The sequence below is a fragment of the Pristiophorus japonicus genome, chromosome 17 (genome assembly GCF_044704955.1).
Source record: "Pristiophorus japonicus isolate sPriJap1 chromosome 17, sPriJap1.hap1, whole genome shotgun sequence".
NCBI lineage: Eukaryota > Metazoa > Chordata > Chondrichthyes > Pristiophoridae > Pristiophorus > Pristiophorus japonicus.
The window spans coordinates 34229327-34247395 of NC_091993.1; the positions used below are offsets into that span (position 1 = coordinate 34229327).

An 18069-nucleotide genomic window follows, 5' to 3' on the forward strand; every position below is an offset into this window, starting at 1 on the left:
AGGAATGACCCTCACACCAATACATATTATTCACTTATTTTTGGAAACACAAAGGCTGATACTCAGTTTGCTGCTCTGAAGGGAAATGCATAAGAAACACATGAAATAATACATTACCTGTTTGAGACTCGGCCTGAACCCGATCGCATAACTGAGATTTGTCAGCCTGTAGAAACACAAGAGGATCGTATGAAAGAAAACTGCTCCAGATAAGTGAGAAGGAGAGAAGAGGAAGTAAGCACATATCCACACACCTACCTTGTTTTCATTACATGGCCTCTTAATACAAACATAGTGTCGAATTTTCCTATTGAGAAAAGAAGCTCTAATTAGAATATTTATAAATTCCTGCAGCACAGATCTCTAATGATAACATAGGCCCGAATTTGTGATAGGCCAGGAATTTGCAATGGGTAAAGATGGCAAACTGTCAGCATTCGCTGTCATTACCCCTTTGAAACTGACTGAAACTTCAAGATGTAGCACATGCACATCTAAATGTGGACGTCTTGAAGTTGTGGTCTGTGATTCCCTGCTCCGACAATTGAGGCACTGTGGGTCTGTTGCCCACTGCCCCCCCGGCATAGCTGACAATCAGTGAAACTGACCAAAACATGGGCTCTTCCATGCTAATATCACTGTTAAATACCCCATTAAATGCTAAGCCTTGTTGGAATAGGTGTAAGTGAGGTTGTAACAGTGTATTGACTGCTAAACAAATGTTCTGGCCCTGCAAAAAAAATTATTTTTGTGGATTGTCAAATTTCTATATTATGATAAAAATTACAATAAAAAAAACTTTTCAAAACATTTTTCAAGTATGTTCATTTTTCAACTTCTATCTTATACCCATGTGAAAGTCCCGATCTTTATTAAGCTCTTTATAACATTTTTTTAAAGTTCTGATAAAAGCAGGTCCTCATTCCTGGTTTGCTGTCTGAGAATTCTTCAATGTGATTGGCTGCTTAGACAGCTTGTTGACATCACTGCTGCTCTTCGATGGAAATCTCCGTGACAGAGCGCTGCAATAAATTACATGTCGATAAAGGCAAACTTCTCACAACAGAGATCGCGAGATCTCTGTGGGCAGCTTTCTTTGGGACCAGCGGCAAATGCCTTTACTTCACCGCTGACCACAAATGATGTACCATAGAGTTAAAAACCTGGGAGAACTGAGCAGATAACTGAGTAAGAATAGAGAGCATGCAGTTACAGCCCTTTGGAAAGTTTTTGCCCCTGCAATTAACCAAAATTAAACCCACCTGAAACAGGAGATCGTTTTAGGAAACTATTGTGTTCCTAACACAGATGAGACTGCACAAAGGGAGGTTAAAGTAACAGTGACCACAGTCTTTATAAAGACATTCCAGAGTGAGGAACAGGCCTTAGGGGCCAGCTTATATACAGTGCTCCCAAGGGATGCTGGGATCCCTTGGGACTTCAGGGGATGCGCTCCCTGGTGGCGGAACATGGGAGTGCATGCTTTACAGATACACAATATCACTCCCTCCCCCAAAGTCAAAGTGAAAACTATTTACAAGATGAGGCGGTCGGGAGCCTTTCTTTCCCTGGTGGACCGTCTCGGTTGTGTTGTATTGGCTGTGCCCTCGCTGGGCTGGCGTGTTGTTGGCCCTGCAGGGCTGCTGGGTGAGCCTGGCCTTGCTGGGCTGTTGGGCGTGATGGGTTTGATTTCCTGGTCCGACGTGGTGTCGTTGATCCTTTGGGTGTGTGTTGGGGGTCGAAAAAGGTGGTGTCTGCTGTGGGTTGTTCAGGGCAGTTTGTGAACCGCAGCCTCGTTTGGTCCAGGTGCTTTCTGCAAATTTGTCCATTGTCTAGTTTGACTACAAACACCCTACTCCCTTCTTTAGCTATCACCATGCCCACGATCCACTTGGGACTATGTCCATAGTTTAGCACATACACAGGGTCATTCAGATTAATTTCCCGTGACACAGTGGCGCGACCATCGTTTACATTTTGTTGCTGCCGCCTGCTCTCGACCTGATCATGCAGGTTGGGGTGAACCAGCGAGAGTCTGGTTTTAAGTGTCCTTTTCATGAATAGCTCAGCCGGGGACACCCCTGTGAGTGAGTGGGGTCTTGTGCGGTAGCTGAGCAGTACTCGGGGCAGGCGGGTTTGGAGTGAGACTTCTGTGACTCGTTTAAGGCTCTGTTTGATTGTTTGTACTGCCTGCTCTGCCTACCCATCGGTGGCTGGTTTAAACAGGGCCGAGGTGACATGTTTGATCCCATTGCGGGTCATGAATTCTTTAAATTCGGCACTGGTGAAACATGGCCCGTTGTCACTGACCAGTATGTCAGGTAGGCCCGTGGGTGGCAAGCATGGCCCTCAGGCTTTCAATGGTGGCGGTGGCTGTGCTTCCCAACATTATTTCACATTCAATCCATTTTGAAAAAGCATCCACCACCACCAGGAACATTTTACCGAGAAACGGGCCCGCATAGTCGACATGGATCCTCGACCATGGTCTGGAGGGCCAGGACCACAAACTTAGTGGTGCCTCTCTGGGCGCGTTGCTCAAATGAGCACACACTCTGCATTGCCGTACACAGGACTCTAAGTCAGAGTCGATACAGGGCCACCACACGTGGGATCTGACTATCGCTTTCATCATTACTATACCCGGGTGTGTGCTGTGGAGATCAGAGTAGCACTACGCGGTTACCCCACAACAGGCAGTCTGCCTGAATGGACAGCTTGTCCTTTCGCTGCTGGAACGGCTTGATTAGCTCTTGCATTTCAACGGGGATGCTGGCCCAGCTCCCATGCAGTACACAGTTTTTTACTAGGGACAGCAGAGGATCTTGGCTGGTCCAAGTCCTAATCTGGCGGGCCGCGACAGGTGATTTATCATTTTCAAGTGCTTCCATGACCATCAACAAGTCTGCGGACTGCGCCACCATCAACAAGTTTGCAGGCTGCGCCATTTCCAACCCGTGGTGGGCAATGATAGCCGACTGAGAGCATCCGCATAGTTCTCTGTGCCTGGCCTGTGGCGGATGGTATAGTTATACGCTAATAGAGCGAGTGCCCACCTTTGTATGCGGGCTGAGGCATTAGTATTTATCTCCTTGTTTTCAGTGAACAGGGATATGAGGGGCTTGTGATCGGTTTCCAGCTCAAATTTGAGGCCAAACAGGTACTGATGCATTTTCTTTACCCCGAACACATACGCTAATGCCTCTTTCTCAATCATGCAGTAGGCCCTCTCGGCCTTAGACAAGCTCCTGGTGGCATAGGCGACAGGTTGCAACTTCCCCGCAACGTTAGCTTGTTGTAATACACACCCGACTCCGTACGACGATGCATCACATGCTAGCACAAGTCTTTTACACGGGTTATACAATACAAGCAGCTTGTTGGAGCATAAAATGTTTCTGGCTTTCTCAAAGGCAATTACTTGGTTGTTTCCCCACACCCAGTTCTCACCTTTACGCAATAACACATGTAGGGGCTCTAAGAGGTGCTTAACCACGGTCGGAAGTTACCGAAATAGTTGAGGAGTCCCAGGAACGACCGCAGCTCCGTGACGTTCTGTGGCCTGGACGCGTTCCTGATAGCCTCTGTCTTGGCATCTGTGTGCCGAATGCCATCCGCCGCGATCTTTCTCCCCAAAAACTCAACTTCTGTTGCCATGAAGACGCATTTCGACCTCTTCAGCCGCAGCCCTATGCGATCCAGTCGCTGGAGGACCTCCTCCAGGTTTTGTAGGTGCTCGACTGTGTCCCGACCCATGACCAATATGTCGTCCTAAAAAACCACCATGCGTGGTACCAACTTGAGTAGGCTCTCCATGTTTCTCTGGAAGATCGTTGCAGCCAACCGAATTCTAAACAGGCATCTGTTGTAAATGAACAGTCCCTTGTGCGTGTTGATGCAGGCCCTTCGAAGACTCCTCCAGCTCCTGCGTCATGTAGGCCGAAGTCAGGTCGAGCTTGGTGAACGTCTTACCTCCTGCCAGCGTTGCAAATAGGTCGTCTGCCTAAGGTATCGGGTATTGGTCCTGTAGCGAGAAACGATTATTACTTGATAATCGCCGCAAATCCTGACCGTGCCATCACTTTTGAGTACTGGAACAATCGGGCTGGCCCACTCGCTGAATTCCACTGGGGAGATGATGCCCTCGTGTTGCAGCCTGTCCAACTCGATTTCCACTCTCTCCCTCATCATGTGAGGTACCGCTCGCGCCTTGTGGTGAATGGGTTGTGCCTCTGGGACCAAGTGGATCTGCACCTTCGCCCCAGAAAAGTTTCCAATGCCTGGTTCAAAAAGGGAAGGAAATTTGTTAAGAACCTGGGTACATGAGGCCTCATCGACATGTGATAGCGCTCGGATGTCATCCCAATTCCAGCGGATTTTGCCCAGCCAGCTCCTTCCAAGCAGTGTGGGGTTATCGCCTGGGACAATGCAGAGTGGCAGTTCGTGCATCATGCCCTTGAAGGTGACCTTGACCATGGTGCTGCCCAGGACAGTGATGAGCTCTTTCGTGTATGTACTCAGTTTCGTGTGGATGGGGCTCAGGGCTGATCCGAGTGTCTTGTTGCACCACAGTCTCTCAAACATCTTTTTACTCATGATGGATTGGCTTGCGCCAGTGTCCAGTTCCATGGCTACGGGTAAGCCATTCAATTTTACATTTAGCATTATAGGTGGATATTTCGTCGAAAATGTGTGCACCCCTTGTTCAGCATCTGCCTCCTCTCCGAGGCTCGAAATTGCTTTGATCCACCATGGACCGATCTTCCTCTGCCACGTAGTGGTTATCAGGTTTTGCAGAGCTTGCAGCTCGTCTGCAAGCTCGTTGGAGGTGCCCCATTGTTCCACGGCTCTTGCAAACATACCCTTTGAAGCGACATGAATAGGCTGAATGGAAGTCTCCACAACGCCAACAAGGTGTGAATTGCCTTGCATTCATCCTTTGTTGCGGACTCAGTCATCTGGGTCACCTGAGGCCTGCTGGCAGTTGCAGACTCGTGGGTTCTGCTCCGTATATTTCTGCTCGCAAACACAGTTCCAGTTAATTTATGAACATTGCTAGCACTTGTGTGCTGAGAGATTTGTTTGGTGTTATCACTGGTGGACCTAAACGCCTGTGCTATCGCAATGGCCTTACTGAGGGTCGGTGTCTTTACAGTCAAAAGTTTCGTAGGATGGTCTCGTGGCCAATGCCCAGTACAAAAAAGTCTCTGAGCATTTGCTCCAGGTAGCCATCAAATTCACATTGTCCTGCAAGTCGCCTTAGCTCGGCAACGTAGCTCGCCACTTCCTGAGCTTCAGATCGCTGGCACATGCAGAACCGATACCTCGCCATCAGCACGCTCTCCCTCGGGTTAAGATGCTCCCAAACCAGTGTACACAGCTCCTCATACGACTTATCTGTGGGTTTCACCGGAGCCAGAAGATTCTTCATGAGGCTGTAGGTCGGTGCGCCGCAGACCGTGAGGAGGACCGCTCTCCTTTTTGCAGCGCTTCCTTCTCCATCCAGCTCGTTGGCTACAAAGTACTGGTCTAGCCGTTCGACATAGGCTTCCCAGTCCTCACCCTCCGAGAACTTCTCCAGGATGCCCACAGTTTGCTGCATGTTTGCGTTGGATTCGTATACTCGTCGCCAGTTATTGTGTTACTAATACAGATGAGACTGCACACAGGAAGGTTAAAGTAACAGTGACCTCAGTCTTTAATAAGACACTCCAGAGTGAGGAACAAGCCTCAGGGGTCGGCTTATATACAGTGCTCCCAAGGGATGCTGGGATCCCTTGGGACTTCAGGGAATGCGCTCCCTGGTGGCGGAACATGGGAGTGCATGCTTTACAGATATACAACAGAAACCATTCAAAAAAAAATTCAACTGTACAAATTACATGTGGTGCAGACCCAACTCTGACCTTGGTTAGAGGCCTGTGCACAAAGAGGTTCAGGTCCCCACCCCACCACTAAGACCCTCATTCTGCAATAAAGCCACGGGCCCTGTTCATTGTCTGACTAATCAGCTGCTGTGGGCCAAAATTCAAATCCTCATTTGCCTTTAACTTTGTTCTCAACAAATATCAGTTTTACTCTTTTTACACAAAAATGCAGCATAAAAGCAGGTCAATGAAAATGGAGATATGAATCCTTAAAGGGAAGCAAAAATTGGAATTTTTGTTCATTGCTTTTGCTTCCAATCAGCTGATGTACATAAACACACTACCTTCTCTACTACACCCCAAGTCTTGCAAAATACACAGAGACTCCAGCCAGAAGTACATAAGAACATAGGAAATAGGAGCAGGAGTCGGCCATTCGGCCCCTCGAGCCTACTCCGTCATTCTATAAGATCATGGCTGATCTGATTTTTGGACTCAATTCCACTTTCCCGCCCATTCCCCATAACCTTTGACTCCCCTGTAGTTCAAAAATCTGTCTATCTCAGCCTTAAATATATTCAATGACCCAGCCTCCGCAGCTCTCTGGAGTAGAGAATTCCAAAGATTCACGACCCTCTGAGAGAAGAAATTCCTCCTCATCTCCATTTTAAATGGGCGACCCTTTATTCTGAAACTATGTCCCCTAGTTCTAGATTCTCCCACGAGCGAAAACATCCTCTCAGCGTCTACCCGGTCAAGCCCCCTCAGAATCTTATACGTTTCAATAAGATCACCTCTCATTCTTCTAAACTCCAATTTGTATAGACTCAACTTTTCCGCATAAGACAACCCCTTCATCTCAGGAATCAACCTCGTGAACCTTCTCTGAACTGCCTCCAATGTAAGTATATCCCTCCTTAAATAAGGAGACCAAAACTGTACGCAGTACTCCAGGTGTGGCCTCACCAATACCCTATGCAGTTGTAGCAAGACTTTCCTTCTTTTATACTCCACCCCCCTTGCAATATAGGCCAACATTCCCTGTGCCTTCCGAATTACTAGGTTCAGGTTTCGACGAAGTATAGCTCTGCAAGTCGGAGCAGGGGACAAGGAACCAAATATAAGAGGTTGGGCTGCGTTCCTTCCCTCCTTCCAGCTCGACCTTCACCAATCAGCATTGGCAGAGACTTGGAGCACTCCCTCCAATAAATCGTGTATTCTTCTAGTTTTTTGGGGGGCGGGAAGGGGAGAGAAGCGAGCGGGCCAAAGAGGTTAGAAACTTGAATAAGGAGACCACTGTAAAACAATGACCAAAAATGTAGACTGGGAAAGGAGGCAGAAAGTGATTCACTTTGCACTGAAATTTTTAGAGACTTGGAGTACAGGAAATAAGGGAGTATAATTAATGAGTTAAAAGAAAAATCACAAGAATTATAATAGGGAACAGAAACACAGGATGCAGAGAGTAATGTTGCAGCTCGTGTGCAAGGCTTAGATTTCAGTAATCTGCTCTTTTGGACAGATATCGACGGCACTACACTCACCCTCCCTGCCCTACAACAGGAGTTATCTTCACATTTTGCTGTACGCTGTCTCCATTTCTCTTTTTGCCGTAATACATTCCTTGCCACTCCTGAAAAATAAATACTTTAAAATAAGAATTCATCAAATTGAAATATAATTGTTTATTTTTCTCCCATGGGTGTGTGTGGAATTTCACTGATTCGTTAACTGGATTCCCTTGGTCAATCCTGGATTTGAGCAATAATTATTTATCTAGGTGCCTTTAGTTTGCCACAACAACTTCTATTTATACCTTTAATGTAGTAAAATGCCCCAAAACGCTTCACAGGAGCGTTATAAAACAAAATTTGATACAGAGCCACATAAGGAGATGTATAGGGTATATGATCAAAAGCTTAGTCAAATAGGTAGGTTTTAAGGAACGTCTTAAAGGAGGAGAGAGAAGTAGAGAGGCGAAGAGGTTTAGGGAAGGAATTCCAGAGCTTAGGGCCTAAGCAACTGAAGGCACGTCCACCAATGGTGGAGCGATTGAAATCAGGGATGCGCAAGAGGCCAGAATTAGAGGCGTGCAGATATCTCGGGGGGAGTTGTGGGGCTGGAGGAGATTACAGAGATGGGGAGGGGTGAGGCCATGAAGGGATTTGAATACAAGGATGAGATTTGTTAATCAAGGCATTGCTTAACCAGGAACCAATGTAGGTCAGTGAGCACAGTGTCGATGGGTGAATGGGACTTGGTGCGAATTATGACACAGGCAGCAAAGTTTTGGATGACTTCAAGTTTATGGAGAGTAGAACGTGGGAGGCCGACCAGGAGTGCATTGGAATAGTCAAGTCTAGAGGTAACAAAGGCATGGATAATGGTTTCAGCAGCAGATGAGCTGAGGCAAAGGCAGAGATGGGCGATGTTCCAGAGGTGGAAATAGGTGGTCTTAATGACGGTGCAGATATGTGGTCGGAATAATGATGAATAAGTATTCACCAAAAATGAGCACAGGTAACGATAAAGAGGTGGCAGAAATATTATTTTGTTTCAGTATTTACCAGGGAGATAGAACAGGTGGTCATGACATTGGATGATGAGATTAGTAATGAGATAAGTGCATTTAAAATAAAAAGAGGGGATATATGAAATAAACTAATCAAACTCAAAGAGGATAAAACCCCTGGTCCGGATGGATTGTATCCACACATTTTGAAAGAATCGAGGGAAGAGAGAACAGAGGCTTGACTACACATAATTAATAATAATGGTGAATAGCTAATGTAATACCTATAGTTAAGAAAGGGGATAGAACATGTCAAGGGAATTATAAGCCAGTCAGCTTAATATTATCGGTGGTAAGAAAAATAATGGAATCCCTACTAAAGAAGAAATCTAGAAACCAAAAATATAATAACGAATAGTCAGCATGGATTTCAAAAGGGAAAGTCTTGCTTGACCAACGTAACTGAATTTTTTGAAGAGGTAACAGAGAGAGTAGACAGTGGTAATGCAGAAGATGTAATTTATTTAGATTTTCAAAAGGCCTTCGATAAGGTACCCCATAATAGACTGATGAACAAGGTCAGAGAATGCGGAGTCAGACAAGTAGCAGAATGGATCGCTAGCTGGCTTCAAGACAGAAAGCAGAGAGTAGGGGTAAAGGGCAGCTATTCACAGTGGCAGAAGGTGGGTAGTGATGTTCCACAAGGATCAGTGCTGGGACACTGTTGGTCACAATTTATATTAATGATTTAGACTTTGGAATCAAAAACACAATTTCTAAATTTGCATTTGACACCAAATTGGGGGATAGTCAATACTGAGGAGGACTGCAACAAATTACAGGGGGACATTAATAAACTTGCAGAATGGGCATAGAATTGGCAAATGAAGTTCAACACAGATAAATGTGAGGTATTACATTTTGGTAGGAAGAATAGGGAGGTCACATTACTTGAAAGGTGAGAGTCTAGGTGGGGTAGAGGAACAAAACCTGTATCGAACCTTGGTTAGACCACACTGTGCAGTTTTGATCACCATATTATAAAAAGGATATTGAGGCACTGGAGAGGGTGCAGAGAAGATTTACAAGAATGTTGCTAGAAATGCGAGGTAATACATATCAGGAAAGGATGAACCGGCTGGGTATTTTTTCTCTTGAAAAAAGAAGGCTGAAGGGTGACCGAATAGAGGTCTTTAAAATTATGAAAGGTTTTGATAGAGTGGATACAACTATTTTTGTAGAAAACAATTAAATCAAATGCCCCCTGATTAAAAGGGGGGGGGGGGGGGGACGGTGACACACCAAACACTTTCAAACAAGTGCCCCTTGTTTGTTGGCTTTTTTTTGTTCAATACAGAGACAATGTTTCCACTTGTGGGGAAGAGCATAACTAGAGGCCATCAATATAAGATAGTCACCAAGAAATCCAATAGGGAATTTAGAATAAACTTCTTTAGCCAAAGGGTGGTGAGAATGTGGAACTCGCTACCACAGGGAGTGGTTGAAGCGAATAGAATCATAGAAGTCATAGAAATTTACAGCACGGAATGAGGCCATTTCGGCCCATCGTGTCCATGCCGGCCATCAAAGAGCTATCCAGCCTAATTTCACTTTCCAGCTCTTGGTCCGTAGCCTTATAGGATATGGCATTTCAAGTGCATATCCAGGTACAGGTAGAACCTCACACTTCTCCGGATGGAATTCCATTTGCCACTGTTCTACCCATCTGACCAGTTCATTGATATCTTCCTACAGTCTGCAGTCTTCTGAACCCTGTGGAACCCCACTGGAAACATCCTTCCAGTCACAAAACACCCATCAACCATTACCCTTTGCTTCCTGCCTCTGAGCCAATTTTGGATCCAATTTGCCACTTTGCCCTGGATCCTATGGGCTTTTACTTTCGTGACCAGTCTGCCATGTGGGACCTTTTCACGTTCTCTCTCTGCTTGCCTAATTTCATTTTGAATTTCACTCCTGCACTTTCTATACTCCTCTAGGGTTTCTGCAGTATTGAGCCCTCGGTATCTGTCATTAGCTTCCCTTTTTTTCTTTACCCTACCCTGTGTGCCCCTTGACATCTAGGAGGCTCTAGATTTGTTAGTCCCACCCCCTTTTTCTTTAAGGAAACATACTTGCTCTGAACCCTCAGGATCTCCTCCCTGAATGCCTCCCACTGCTCCGACATGGATTTACCTTCAAGTAGCTGTTTCCAGTCCACTTTGACTAAATCACATCTCAGCTTAGTGAAATTAGGTTGTCCCCAATTGAGAACTTTTATTCCTGGTCTATCTTTGTCCTTTTCCATAACTACCCTAAATCTAACTGAATTATGATCACTAGCACCAAAATGCTCTCCCACTGATACCCCTTCCACCTGCCCAGCTTCATTCCCTAAAACTAAATCCAGAACCGCCTCCTCCTGTGTTGGGCTTGCCACGTACTGGGTAAAAAAAGCTCTCCTGAATGTATTTTAGGTATTCTGCAACCACTATACATGTCACATTAATTTTATCTCAGTTAATATTAGGGTAGTTGAAATCCCCTACTATTACTGCCCTTTAGTTTCTGCACGTCTCAGAAATTTGCCCACATATTTGCTCTTCTATCTCCCTGACTGTTTGGCGGTCTGTAGTACACTCCCAGCAGTGTGATCGCCCCTTTCTTATTCTTCAGTTCAACCCCTATGGTCTCATTTGATGATGCATCTCACATATCATCTCTCCTCATAGCTGTAATTGTTTCTTTAATCAATACTGCAACCCCATTTTTATCCCCTTTTCCATCTCGTCTGAAAATGCTGTAACCAGGAATGTTGAGCTGCCACTCCTGCCCTTCTTTCAGCAAGATGGCCGCCAGGGTAGTAGTTTCCTAGGGAGCTCCCTCGTTCCAAACAACTCTCAGCAGTTATCGGCAACTTTCCACCCCCCCCAGCCTCCCCCCGTCTCGCTGTCTAAACCTCCTCTAGCCAAATAGACCCTAATAGGGGGTCCTAAGCACATAAACCCAAACCCTTGTTCCTTACCCTAGTCCCATCCCTGTGAGTCCCATGAGTTTGGGCCATTCAGGCCTACATCAGGCTTCCCACCACATCACCCATCGGTGACGGTGGTTGGGGCTCTTGCTGTATCTGGACGACCTCCGGTGACCTCCGACGACCCTCGGAGGTGGCGTCCTCGACCTGGCCCTGACTATCGGGCCTCCACCGCCCCCCCACCCCTCCAGCGGCGATCGGAACACATCCAGTGATGGCAGTCTGGACCTCCCCGACGACGGCTGGACCACCCGTGGTGACAGACGACCTCCTCCTCAACGATGACCAGGTCCCCCCCCTCCTCCTTCAGCGACGACTGGAACTCTCCATCCCCACTGGTGACCTGGCCTCTTCTCCTCATCCAGCACGTGGTGAGTTCCATGGCTGTGACCCCCCTGTCCTCCCACCATGAACCCCGGCGGCCACTGACCCTCCCAATGCCTGCCCCAACCAGGCCTTGGACCACTTACCACCAAGGGCGTGACCCAGCGCCGAACCTGCGGCCAACATCTCGCCGTAGGCAACTAGGCCCATATAGCAGAGCCTGGTCTCCAGTCGTCTTGGACCCCCTTGCCACTGGATCAAGACCTTGCTCAGCTAAGCCCGTGTGATAGCCGGTGTGCAACGACCACCTCACGTTAAAAGAACTCACGCACAGGTATCTTACATAAGAACATAAGAATTAGGAACAGGAGTAGGCCATCTAGCCCCTCGAGCCTGCTCCGCCATTCAACAAGATCATGGCTGATCTGGCCGTGGACTCAGCTCCACTTACCCGCCCGCTCCCCGTAACCCTTAATTCCCTTATTGGTTAAAAATCTATCTATCTGTGACTTGAATACATTCAATGAGCTAGCCTCAACTGCTTCCTTGGGCAGAGAATTCCACAGATTCACAACCCTCTGGGAGAAGAAATTCCTTCTCAACTCGGTTTTAAATTGGCTCCCCCGTATTTTGAGGCTGTGCCCCCTAGTTCTAGTCTCCCCGACCAGTGGAAATAACCTCTCTGCCTCTATCTTGTCTATCCCTTTCATTATTTTAAATGTTTCGAGAAGATCACCCCTCATCCTTCTGAACTCCGACGAGTAAAGACCCAATCTACTAAATCTATCATTATAAGGTAACCCTCTCATCTCCGGAATCAGCCGACTGAATCGTCTCTGTACCCCCTCCAAAGCAAGTATATCCTTCCTTAAGTAAGGTGACCAAAACTGCATGCAGTACTCCAGGTGCGGCCTCGCCAATACCCTGTACAGTTGCAGCAGGACCTCCCTGCTTTTGTACTCCATCCCTCTCGCAATGAAGGCCAACATTCCATTCGACTTCCTGATTACCTGCTGCACCTGCAAACTAACTTTTTGGGATTCATGCACAAGGACACCCAGGTACCTCTGCACCGCAGCATGTTGCAATTTCTCCCCATTCAAATAATATTCCCTTTTACTGTTTTTTTATCCAAGGTGGATGACCTCACATTTTCCGACATTGTATTCCATCTGCCAAACCTTAGCCCATTCGCTGAACCTATTTAAATCTCTTTGCAGCTTCCCTGTGTCCTCTACACAACCCGCTTTCCCACTAATCTTTGTGTCATCTGCAAATTTTATTACACTACACTCTGTCCCCTCTTCCAGGTCATCTATGTATAGTGTAAGCAGTTGTGGTCCCAGCACCGATCCCTGTGGCACACCACTCACCACCGATTTCCAACCCGAAAAGGACCCATTTATTCCGACTCTCTGCTTTCTGTTAGCCAGCCAATTCTCGATCCATGCTAATACATTTCCTCTGACTCCGCGTACCTTTATCTTCTGCAGTAACCTTTTGTGTGGCACCTTATCGAATACCTTTTGGAAATCTAAATACACCCCATCCATCAGTGCACCTCTATCCACCATGCTCGTTATATCTTCAAAGAATTCTAGTAAATTAGTTAAACATGATTTCCCCTTCATGAATCCATGTTGCGTCTGCTTGATTGCACTATTCCTATCTAGATGTCCCGCTATTCCTTCCTTCATGATAGTTTCAAGCATTTTCCCCACTACAGATGTTAAACTAACCGGCCTATAGTTACCTGCCTTTTGTCTGCCCCCTTTTTTTAAACAGAGGCGTTACATTAGCTGCTTTCCAATCCGCTGGCACATCCCCAGAGTCCAGAGAATTTTGGTAGATTGTAAAAAATGCATCTGCTATAACTTCCGCCATCTCTTTTAATACCCTGGGATGCATTTCATCTGGACCAGGGGACTTGTCTACCTTGAGTCCCATTAGCCTGTCCAGCACTACCCCCTTAGTGATAGTGATTATCTCAAGGTCCTCCCTTCCCACATTCCCGTGACCAGCAATTTTTGGCATGATTTTTGTGTCTTCCACCGTGAAGACCCGAAGCAAAATAATTGTTTAAGGTCTCAGCCATTTCCACATTTCCCATTATTAAATCCCTCTTCTCATCTTCTAAGGGACCATCTTCTAAGGGATCATCTTCCACTCCGTTAACCTGAAGTTCGGGACCTGGAACGTCAGGACCCTCATGAACAACCCCAACATCGACAGACCGAAACGCCGCACCGCCATAGGTGCCCAGGAACTAAGCGAGATCCGGCAGGCAGGAGAAGGCCAGCTCAAGGTACAAGGTGGAGGTTACATCTTCTTCTGGAAAGGGAAACCAGAGGAAAAACGCCACCTCCATGGAGTCGGCTTCGCCATTAAAAACGAGCTGGTCGACTGCCTCAAAGATTCCCGCTGCGGGCTAATGAACGCCTCATGACTCTTAGACTCACCCTATCCCAGAACCAGTGCGCCACAGCCATCAGTGCGTACGCCCCAACACTCGATGCAACTGAGGAGGACAAAGAGGATTTTTACTCCAACCCTCGAAAATTCCCTGTCCTGCATCCCCGCGGGCGACAAACTGATCCTCCTCGGTGACTTCAACGCCAGGGTTGGCAAGGACACAGACCTCTGGGGTGGCGTGATAGGCAGAGAGGGAGTAGGGACAGCCAACTCCATCGGTACCCTACTCCTGACAAAATGTCTAGAGCACGAACTTGTCATCACCAACACCTTGTTCCACCAGAGGGACAAATACAAGACATCGTGGCAACACCCTCACTCCAAGCACTGGCACCTGCTCGACTATGTCATCGTCCAAGCCATGGATCGCAAGGATGGGCGCATCACCCGCGCCATGACAGGAGCCGACGACTGCTGGATAAACCACCGCCTAATCCGATCCATCATTGACATCAACATAGCCCCAAAGCGGAGGGGGCAGCAGAAGCAGTGCCGCAAAAAAGTCAATGCCGGAGCACTTAAGGACCCAGCTAAAAGAGCTCTATACAGCCAGTGTCTCACGGCTAACCTGGCGTGCCTTGATGACCCCGAGAAGCAGAATGCCCACAGCGCTTGGTCTGCCCTCCAGGCCTCCATAACCAATGCCTGTAAAGAGACGCTCGGTCACTCAACCAGGAAACACCAGGACTGGTTTGATGAGAATGATCAGGAAATTCAAGAGCTAATCGGCGGCAAGCACAGGGCATTTCTGAACCTAAAACAACCACCCAATGCGGGAGCAGCAAAGCAGCATTACAGACGGCTCAAGGTTGAGGTCCAACAAAAAACCCGGGACCTAAAGAACAGGTGGTGGATGGAGAAAGCACAGGAGATACAGCAGCTGGCTGACAGCCATTATGTGTGAGGATTCTTCATCGCAGTCAAGGCCACCTACGGGGCAAACACCCAAGGCCCCACCCCACTGCTGGCCAAGAATGGGGAAGCACTCATCAAGGACACCGAGGCAGTCAGGGCCCACTGGAAGGAGCACTTCGAAGATCTCAATCGAGACTCTGCCTTCGACTCGAGTGTTCTCGACTCCATCCCACAGCATGCTACCCGCCACCGCCTCAGTAAGACCCCAACACTGCACGAGGTAGAAAAAGCCATAAGACAGCTTAAAAACAACAAGGCTACGGGTGCGGATGGAATCCCTGCTGAGGCACTGAAGTATGATGGAGAGGCACTGCTGGCACGAATACACGACCTCATCTCTCTCATCTGGAGGGAGGAGAGCATGCTGGGGGATCTCAGAGATGCAGTAATCATGACCATCTTTAAAAAAGGGGACAAGTCCGACTGCGGCAACTACAGAGGAATCTCCCTGCTATCAGCCACTGGAAAAGTCGTCGCTAGAGTCCTCCTCAACCGTCTTCTTCCCTGTGGCCGAGGAACTCCTCCCGGAGTCACAGTGCGGATTTCGTCCCCTGCGGGGCACAATGGACATGATCTTTGCAGTGCGACAGCTACAGGAAAAATGCAGGGAAAAGTGTCAGCCCTTATTCATGGCCTTCTTTGACCTTACAAAGGCCTTTGACACTGTCAACCGCGAGGATCTATGGAACGTCCTCCTCTGTTTCGGATGCCCCCAAAAGTTCGTCACCATCTTCCGCCTGCTCCATGTCAACATGTAGGCCGTGATCCTTACCAGTGGATCCATCACAGACCCAATCCACATCCGGACCGGGGTCAAACAGGGCTGTGTCATCGCCCCAACCCTCTTCTCAATCTTTCTCGCTGCCATGCTCCACCTCAGTCAACAAGCTCCCCACTGGAATGGAACTAAACTACAGAACCAGTGGGAACCTGTTCAACCTGCACTGTCTCCGGGCCAGGTCCAAGACCACCCCGACCTCTGTCGTCGAGCTACAGTACGCGGACAATGCCTGCGTCTGCGTACATATAGAGGCTGAACTCCAGGACATAGTCGGCGAATTTACTGAGGCGTACGAAAGCATGGGCCTTACGCTAAACATCCGTAAGATAAAGGTCCTCCACCAGCCTGTCCTTGCCGCACAGCATTGCCCCCCAGTCATCAAGATCAACGGCGTGGGAGCCTCCTATCAACGAGAGCAGGCATTGACGACGAGATCCAACACCATCACCAGTGTGCCAGTGCAGCCTTAGGCCGCCTGAGGAAAAGAGTGTTTGAAGACCAGGCTCTTAAAACTGCCACCAAGCTCATAGTCTACAGGGCTGTATGGCTCAGAGACATGGACCATGTACAATAGACAGCTGGAAAAATATCACCAACGATGTCTCCGCAAGATCCTACAAATCCCCTGGGAGGACAGACGCACTAACATCAGCATCCTTGTCCAGGCTAACATCCCCAGTATTGAAGCACTGACCACATTCGATCAGCTCCGCTGGACAGGCTACATAATTTGCATGCCAGACACGAGATTCCCAAAGCAAGTGCTCTACTCGGAACTCCTTCACGGCAAACGTGCCAAAGGTGGGCAGCGGAACCGTTACAAGGACACCCTCAAAGCCTCCCAGATAAATTGTGACATCCCCACTGACACCTGGGAGTCCCTGGCCAAAGACCGCCCTAAGTGGAGGAAGCGCATCCAGGAGGGCGCTGAGCACCTCGAGTCTCAACGCCGAGAGCATGCAAAAATCAAGCGCAGACAGCTGAAAGAGCGGCAAACCAGTCCCACCCACCCCTTCCCTCAACGACTATCTGTCCCACCTGTGACAGAGTCTGTGGCTCTTGTATTGGACGGTTCAGCCACCAAAGAACTCACTTCAGGAGTGGAAGCAAGTCTTCCTCGATTCAGAGACACTGCCTATGATGATGATCTTTCAGTCATGTCTAGTATAGATACATTTACGGGGAGGCTAGACAAACATATGTGGGAGAAGGGATTAGAGGGTTATGCAGATAGATTTAGATGAGGAAAGGCGGAAGGAGGCTCGAGTGGAACATAAACACTGGCAAGGACTGGTTGGGTCGAATGGCCTGTTTCTGTATTGTATATCCGATGTAATATAATCCAGTCAGAGTGAGTTCTTTATTATGACAGATTGTTTAATTTAAACACCCTGCACAAAAGTGAATGAGAGGTGTGAGGGGAGGGGGTGAGACAGAAAGAGGAGGAGGGGGGAGGGAATGGGAGAAATAACCGCAACCGCCTCCCCACCCTCCCCCCCCCCGGGGCTACATCGCCAACCGCTTACCTTTCCTTTTTTAATACAGGAGTTGATCGTATCTAGAAGATCAGCTTTATTTTTATCACTCTTGGGCACTTCAGTTAGCTCCTTCCCTATCAATTCCTCTCGCCGATAGCCCATCATCCCTTCAAATGTAGGATTCACGTACTGCATAACGCAAGCAAAATTTGTTATCAATCAGATATTAAGGCCTGATATGCATATTCCAAACAGAAGATTGTTATTTACAGTTCAACGACTATTAGTTATGGTCTCTGTTGCCCAGAGGAACTTTCTTTCACAGTGACATGATTGGAAGTTTAAAGTTCTTTAGTGGTGGTTCAGATTCTATACTGATGCTAACTTCAAGACTCAGTGAGAACTGTGATAGGAAGTGAACAAAATGGCACTCAACAGCCCAGTCAGATGAGGGAATAACCTCTACACTGCTCCTGCCCAATTCTAGGAACGAGTACAATCTACACAGAGAAACATCCTGTCCTCACTAGCCAACAATGTCTCCAACCGGTAATTATGAAACAGGCCGGGCAAGGTTAGATCTTTAAAGAGAAGTATTGCCATTGTTTTGCATTGGAGACATTGGCCTCAGCATCCAGCTACATTTACAGAACTGTTCTACATGTGGTGTTATTTCCAATTGATGC

The 18069-nt window shown here is 47.7% G+C and overlaps 1 protein-coding gene across 1 annotated transcript in view; it reads right to left on the reverse strand.

The window, feature by feature from the left end:
* The window catches only part of pde8a (phosphodiesterase 8A), a 254911-nt gene that overhangs the window by 60078 nt on the left and 176764 nt on the right, over positions 1–18069 (reverse strand). Inside the window, exons 8-11 of the mRNA XM_070858624.1 lie at positions 17432–17572; positions 7412–7500; positions 259–307; positions 118–166 (exon numbers count right to left, since the gene is read on the reverse strand). Of these exons, the coding sequence (XP_070714725.1) occupies positions 118–166; positions 259–307; positions 7412–7500; positions 17432–17572 (328 nt within the window). The remainder of the gene's footprint in view (positions 1–117; positions 167–258; positions 308–7411; positions 7501–17431; positions 17573–18069) is intronic.